At 31.8% G+C, this 7,292-nt stretch overlaps 1 protein-coding gene across 5 annotated transcripts; it reads right to left on the bottom strand.

The window, feature by feature from the left end:
* LOC109012881 (disease resistance protein RPV1-like) lies at positions 1 to 6,202 on the bottom strand. 5 transcript variants are annotated; one of them, XM_035691184.1, is made up of 8 exons: positions 5,467 to 6,202; positions 3,721 to 4,819; positions 2,514 to 2,668; positions 2,384 to 2,447; positions 1,294 to 2,298; positions 624 to 1,194; positions 294 to 424; positions 1 to 202 (listed from the first exon to the last, which is right to left on the bottom strand). In XM_035691184.1, the coding sequence occupies exons 1-6, from the start codon at positions 5,991 to 5,993 to the stop codon at positions 676 to 678; spliced, it is 3,369 nt and encodes a 1,122-aa protein (XP_035547077.1). In that variant the 5' UTR covers positions 5,994 to 6,202; the 3' UTR covers positions 1 to 202; positions 294 to 424; positions 624 to 675. The 5 variants fall into 5 exon arrangements, with proteins under 5 accessions (XP_035547077.1, XP_035547075.1, XP_035547079.1 ...); XM_035691182.1 differs by having other exon boundaries at positions 2,384 to 2,668; XM_035691186.1 differs by having other exon boundaries at positions 1,294 to 1,860; positions 2,384 to 2,668.
* Between the last annotated feature and the right edge of the window lie 1,090 nt (positions 6,203 to 7,292).

Here is a 7,292-nt window from a genome sequence, read left to right as displayed (position 1 = left end):
CATAACTTCCAAAAATAATTATCTAAAATATTATTAATAATAAATATAATATATACTTATTTTGAAATTATAATTTCCAACAGATCTTACGGCAAGAGCAACATATGGTGGAACAGCTGCTGTCTCAAAAGCCTCTCTTGAGTCTCCCTTGTCTTCTACCAATTTCTTCACTTCCTCCAGTAAGTTCTTGGGTTTCATTAACCTTTTTGTCATATGATATATAAGAAAAATTTCAGGGCAGCTTATAAGAAACAAACAAATGGGTAAGTAAACGAACAATGGGAAAAGCTTACAAGCTAATTTGTTTTGGATCATTCTATACAGTCCTTCTCCACCTCACGATCTGGAAGTTTTACCTTATTTGTTTTCACAAGTATTCTCATCTCATCTCATATCATATAATCATTACAACGTTCTCAAATTCCTACACAAAAATAAAATAAATAATTCAACTTTTTCAAATTCTAAAATAAAAATATTATTAAAAAAATATATTCTAACAATATTTTATTTAACTTTTAATTTTTATTTCAACTCATCTGATCATCTCATCTGTGAAAACAAATAGTGCCTTAAGTCTAAAAGACCAGAGAGAAGAAACAAAAATGAAAGGAAAATCTCACCTGAAATTCCAAAGAAATAGTAGCTACGTACAGGAAATGGGGTATAATTAATTCAATCCATTTTTCTTCTTTTATGTGCTCTGCTTTCATGCTTCTTGTATATAATATTGGCTCCCCAACTTCTATAATACGGTACCCGAAAAGAAGCCCAATCAGTACGAAGTTGAACTCTCAAATTCTCCAAAACCTTTACCTTAAACGATTCTAAATCGGAGTAGCTCACCCGTACATAATATTTGCCTCCAACTTCAGTTGTATTATTATGATGCAAACTTACCCCTTCAGAAAGATTGATACGGCATACATGATTGGAACTATTGCTTGTTATCTCAACATCTTCAATGGTATCCATGTAGTTAGCTTCTTTATAAAACACAACTGCATATACTACAATTCCACTTATATCCTTCAAATAGTGTGGCCCCTCAATATTTATTACCCATTCTTCATTTTTCCTCAGTTGGAAATCATTATCCCCTCTCTTAACAATTTCATTTTCTAAAAACTCTTTTTGATACCGAAACCACCCTGGAATCTCATTTTCTGGAAACACAGTGGCATCATAGTGTCCCTGTGAAACCAATATCATCAGCATCATCATCATCATCAATTTTAAAGTCATGCATCCAATAAATAATTGAGAGAGAGAATGAATGAGACGCATACATACCTTCCATAGTAATGAATTTGGCACTTTATAATTCCAAATCTTCTCATGCATTTTGTCGCAGCCACAAATATTAATCTGTTGTAGCGATCTGATGTGGCTTCCATTGAATTCCAATATTCTTGATACTTCTGGAAATCTTTCTAACGACTTGCATCCCTGAACATTTACAAATCTTATATTTGGTGGAAGTTCTAAGACTTCTTCAAGTTTCTTGCAATCCCACATGTAGAGGTAATTGAGTGCAACAAATCCTTTGATGCTTGTGGGAAGACTATCAAATTCACTTTTCGATAGATATAAAAATTTCAAAGTGGCTGAGGAATTAAACACGATAAAGAAACTTGATATTGGAAAGAAACTTGATTTTGATTGGAAACAATTTTGAAGATTCAACACTTGTAATGCACTGCTCCCATTGCGTGAATTCATTGGAGGCGCCAATTCATGGACTTGTTCTTCATGACTCGATGATATCTCATCTTCCATTCTAGTAGAATCAGTAGCTAGAATGGATTGTCTATCATCCCCCATCTTCTTTACCAGATTTGTACAACCACCAATCCCAAGCTGGCTTAAATGTTGCATTTGAAGAATGCTGTTAATTGGGAGACGCATAAGGTTTTTGCAACCACTTAGAATTAAATGATCAAGTCCAGTGAGGTTTCCAATGGATACAGGTAGTTCTTCCACTACAGTGCCAGCTAGATTCAATGTATGTAAATATCTCATTTCACACTCGATTTTAGGAAAGTCACGAAAGCTTGAGCAACCACGAAGATCAAGGTAGTGTAAAGATCTCAACTTGAGACTTGTTGGAAAAATTTCGAGGTTAGAGCAATCAAAAAAACTCAAATGAGAAAGATTATCCAGGTGTCCGACGGAATCATGCACCTCAACTAAACTTGTACACCTTCTGACATTCAATTCCTTCAAATTTGAGATGCTTGAAAGATCCGAGATTTTTGTTAAGAAGTTGCATTCATCAAAAGTTATAGTTGTCACATTCTGTTAAAAAAGACAAAACAAATTGAAAGGAGTTTACCACATAGACTAAAGAAACAAAATTATTGGAGATTATAATTATACGTACCTTAAACTTGAATCCCATGCCTAACTCCTTCAAGAAGCTACCACGCATTTTCAATATAATGAGCCTATTTCCAAGAAAATTGGGTGGCAAAGATTGAAGAGGATATTCAAACCAATCAAGAACTCTTAACTTGTTGGAGAGATAATTAGGTCCACTTGAAAAACTTGCATTACGATTGATAAACACTCTAAGTCCTTTCATCTGTACAAATGCTTTGGGACTCAACCTAATCACGTCCTCGCCTTCAGGCATATCTATTATCATGCCTTCGATTTTGTTTGTACCCTTGTACGTAAGAGAATACATAAGAGTGTCAGCAAAATTAGTGCATAAAGTCATTCACAAATCACAACTTGCTAATTTCCCAAATTTTCAACAGGCCCCATTTGTGTACTCTGTGCTTATCATTACTGAAATTTTGAAAACTAAGGCTTCGATTGTGTACACAAGTATTTTCAGTATTCACATATATTCTTAAATATTTCTAATTTCTCAAGCATCACGCAAACACAAAATACTTTTCAATTTCATCCACAACTCTTTCATCTAATCATTACCCAATAATCATAATTTTCTCAAAATTTCACATAAAACACAAAAACAATACACATTTTTCAAATTTCAAAATAAAAATTATATTTAAACGATTTTTTAACTTTATAATATTTTTACTCAAATTCTTCTCTCACATGATTTTCTAAAACCTATTAAAATATCGTAACTCAAATAATTTTAATATTATTTACAGATATTCTAAGTATCCAAAGGTTAAATTAGCTTAGAAAATCTTAATACACGCACACGTTAAAATATAAAAGTACATTGTCGTTTAATTCCCAACTCACGTATGCCTCTTTAAACTTTTACTTTTCATAATACAAATGCTAGCTAGATGGGGCAGTAAGCACTAAGGTGCGGTTTGGATAGTAAGTTGAGATTAAATGAGTTAAGATGAAAGTTGAATAAAATATTTTTAGAATATTATTTTTGTATATTATTATTGTTTTGGGATTTGAAAAAGTTAAATTGTTTATTATATTTTGTGTGAAAATTTGGAAAGGTTGTAATGATTAGATAAAATGAAACACTTCTTGTATCCAAACAGGGCCTAAATTAGAAAATATTAGGATATTTGAAACGAAAAAGCTTGGACATTTAGATATGGAACTTTTATTGATTTAAACGAATTCTATTCATAACTACAAATTCATTTTGATAATTTAAAAGATATATACATATATAATCATTTAGGTATAAATTTATAATCAATATTTTCCACTAGGTTTCACCTTTGGAAAAGGAAATAAAAGTAAAACTCAAGTTTTTTTTACTCTTACCGTACTTTCTTCCAACACTTCACAGATATCCTCATGAAACCACAATCTACTACGTTTGCTCGGCTCTTTGGGTGATTCTAGTCGAACAATTTCTCGACCCATATTTTGTAGCAAGTCATGCATCAGAACATATTCATCTTCAATAGTAATAAGACACTTGTCTATAAGCCTTTGGATACCATGAACGGGAGAAAAACCACAACTATCAAATATTTTTATGACACCAGCAAAAGATTCTCCTTTAAAGAAAAATGCAATATCAAGGAACATTTCCCTCTCAGTATCATCCAATCCTTCATAGCTCACTAAGAGTACTTTTTGAATATTTCTGTTAGGAAAGCTTTTATATTTATCCATTGCACTTTTCCATTGATATATACTTTGACCTTTTAGATCTGAACCTAGCACTATTAGAGCTAGTGGAAGACCCTGAGCATATTTTATTACTTGTTTAGAGAGTTCCACATAATCGTCGAGTGGTTCGTCTTTCTTAAAAGCATGCAAGCTAAAGAGCCGAAGAGCTTCATTGTCATCCAAAATTTTCAACTTGTATTCCGAATCAACTTCAGAGATTTTTAATAATTGTTGATCTCTTGTTGTTATAATGATTCTACTTCCTGAACCAAACCAAGCACGATCTCCAGCTAACTTTTCTATTTGGACCAACTCATCCACATCATCAAGAATTAAGAGAACCCTTTTAGAGCAAAGTCTATGCCTAATCACATTGATGCCTTTGTCAATATCACTAACATCAAAACTTATTCCCAAGATCGTAGAAAGAAGTGTATTTTGCAGCTGAATTACACCTCCTGCTCGTTTTGAAGTTTCTCTAATGTTTTTCAAGAAACAACTTCCTTCAAATTGAGAAGAAATCCGGTTATAGATATCTTTTGAAATAGTTGTCTTACCAATTCCACCGGTCCCAAATATCCCTAGCATGCATACAATATCATTCTTTCCAATACTTAAATGCTGATAAATGTCTTGTATACGAGACTCTAACCCAATTGGATACTTGGCAACGCTTAGAGGTGTATGGTTTACCACTCTAAAGTCCACCCATCGAATGATTTCCTGGATAAGTTCTGACTCTTTCCTATAAATGTAAAAGAGAAGACAAATTGAAAGAGTTAAGACTTTTGACAATAAATGACATGAAACTAAAAACTAATGCTTATTTAAATGGTTCTTTTTTTTTTTCTTATGATATGATCATTCCAAATCTTATTCTATATAGAACCCAAAAATTAAGAAATTCTCGTCTTTTTTATTAGTTATTTTTTTCCACTATTAGTTAGTTATTTTATGGACGAAATTGCATATATTCCTCTATTCTTAGACCTAGTTTATTTTCACAGATGAGTTGAGATGAGTTGAGTTAAAAGTTAAAAGTCAAATAAAATATTGTTAGAATATATTTTTTTAATATTATTTTTGTTTTGGGATTTGAAAAAGTTGAATTGTTTATTTTATTTTATATGAAAATTTGAAAAAATTATAATGATTAGATGAGATGAGTTGAGATACATGGGTTGTAAAAACAAACAAGGCCTTCTGTATTGTTCATGTTATCAGTTTCTCCAATAAACTTTGAGCCAGTGAAGTTAATGTGGTAGTACCATATCTTTATCAATGTCGAAATTGTCTCAGTTTTCTTCATAAAGTTAATTCGCTTTAACATCATATATATATAGACAAACACACATACAAACATATATATATAGTCAAAGAAATCAGAAGTACCTGTAATTCTTTAATTCGAGCCCCGACATATTGGCTAGTTCTTCTAATGCTGCCTCCCACTTCAGCACTAGTTCTACCTTGCCCTCGGACCTACCTTTAAGTTTAGAAAATGCTTCTCCAAATTTTTTTTTTTGATGTCTTACATCTGATGGATCTACATCGTAAAATATTGGTAGAACAATTTGTTTTATTGTTCTCACACACTCAAGGATCTTCAATATCTCGTTTAAGCACCATTTAGATTCTGCATAGTTTCTAGAGAGTACGATAATAGAAATCATTGACCCTTCGATAGCTTGGAAAAGTGCTTGTGAAATTTCCTCTCCTCTTTCAAGCTCATTGTCTATGTAAGTGCTGATTCCCCTTTTATCCAAAGCATTGTATAGATGAGAAATAAATTTTTGGCGAACATCTTTACCTCTAAAGCTCAAGAATACATCGTAACTCCACGGATGGATGGAAGAAGTTGAAGCGGAAGAGAGCGAGGAAGAAACTCCTTGTAAGCTGGCCATGGAAGAAGTGGTCATCTCCTCTGTATGTGTGATAAATGTTCACAAGAGAGGTGCGACTATAGAGAAGTGGGTAAAGGAAAGGAGTGATGGAAACTGTGTTAAATCTTCACTTCAGGAAATCAATAAAGAAGACTCCGAAGTCTACAGTTCACACCACTAGAAATTGATAGTAATTATTGTTCAGAAACTGCGTATAGTGTGGGTCCGCCTATAATGTAGTTTCTGAAAATTATTTGGGAGATTAATTGGAATGAAAGGAAGGAAAAGCATCTTGAAATTATGTAAAAATTATATGAATGATATCATGAGTTTCATTATGACTGGATATAATGTATTGCTGATTTGTGTGGATATGTACAGCATAGAATCTTGTTTTGAAGATGAGATGTTTAGACCGGCAAAGATTGGATAGCCACAATATAAAATGTCGAAACAGTACAAGATTGTATCGAATATCGAAATATTCGATACTAATGTGTAAATAGGAATGATCTCGGAAACAAAATTTAAAGAAAAATGATAGGGAGCCCGTTTTGGGCTCCCATTTATTTTGCACCTTTTTTTTTTTTAGTTTTTTTTTACTTAGTGATTAAATAAATATTGTTTAATAATATTGTAAATTTTTTATTTAAAAATATTTAAAAGTGTTAAAAATTATGTGAAAAAAAAATTAAAGATTTTTTGTTTTTTTTTTCACATTATTTTTTTAACACTTTTAAATATTTTAAAAAAAAGGAAAAAAAAAATTTAAAAAAAGAAAAAAATTCACAATATTATTAAACAATATTTTCTTAATCACTAAGTTAAAAAAAAAAAAAGTAATCAGGCAAAATAAACAGGAGCCCAAAACTGGCTCCCTAGCATTTCCCAAATTTAAAACATTGTTGTAAATTGGAATGGATTGGCTATTTCTTTTTCTTTAATTGGTATTTAGAAAGATGGGAAAAATATAATACTCATAGAGTAGGAGCAAAAATTAAAGGAAACCATGTATTTGTTGAGCTCGAGAGGCTCTCTCGGTGAAGCTATAGAAAGGCCAGAGGTCCGAAACTGTATGGGTGTAGAAATCGAGTAGATCATTCGTAGTGTTGCAAGTTAGATTTAACTACGTACTACAAGGGTCTTGTGAATGTTTTTAAATAAGTTGTAACAAACAAAATTTCTATAGTGGATTTTAGGTGACGACTTACACCCAGGTCCAACACCAAGCCGCTTTCTAAATTTTTTTATAAGGGATTTATATGTATGAAGAACCCAATTAATCTTTGAGTATTGTTTTTATATTGATTATGAGTTCAAATTCTATTTTGGCAG

This window comes from Juglans regia, chromosome 6 (assembly GCF_001411555.2).
Source record: "Juglans regia cultivar Chandler chromosome 6, Walnut 2.0, whole genome shotgun sequence".
Taxonomy (NCBI): domain Eukaryota; kingdom Viridiplantae; phylum Streptophyta; class Magnoliopsida; order Fagales; family Juglandaceae; genus Juglans; species Juglans regia.
Note: the sequence above shows the minus strand (reverse complement) of the source record. Positions and strands in the feature narration are given on the sequence as shown.

Coding starts and splice junctions, on each gene's coding strand:
- LOC109012881 (XM_035691182.1), bottom strand. CDS start 5,993: ATGACCACTTCTTCCATGGCCAGCTTACAAGGAGTTTCTTCCTCGCTC. Junction 4,820..5,466: donor CTCGAATTAAAGAATTACAG/GTACTTCTGATT, acceptor TTACATTTATAG/GAAAGAGTCAGAACTTATCC. Junction 1,195..1,293: donor CAAATTCATTACTATGGAAG/GTATGTATGCGT, acceptor TTGGTTTCACAG/GGACACTATGATGCCACTGT.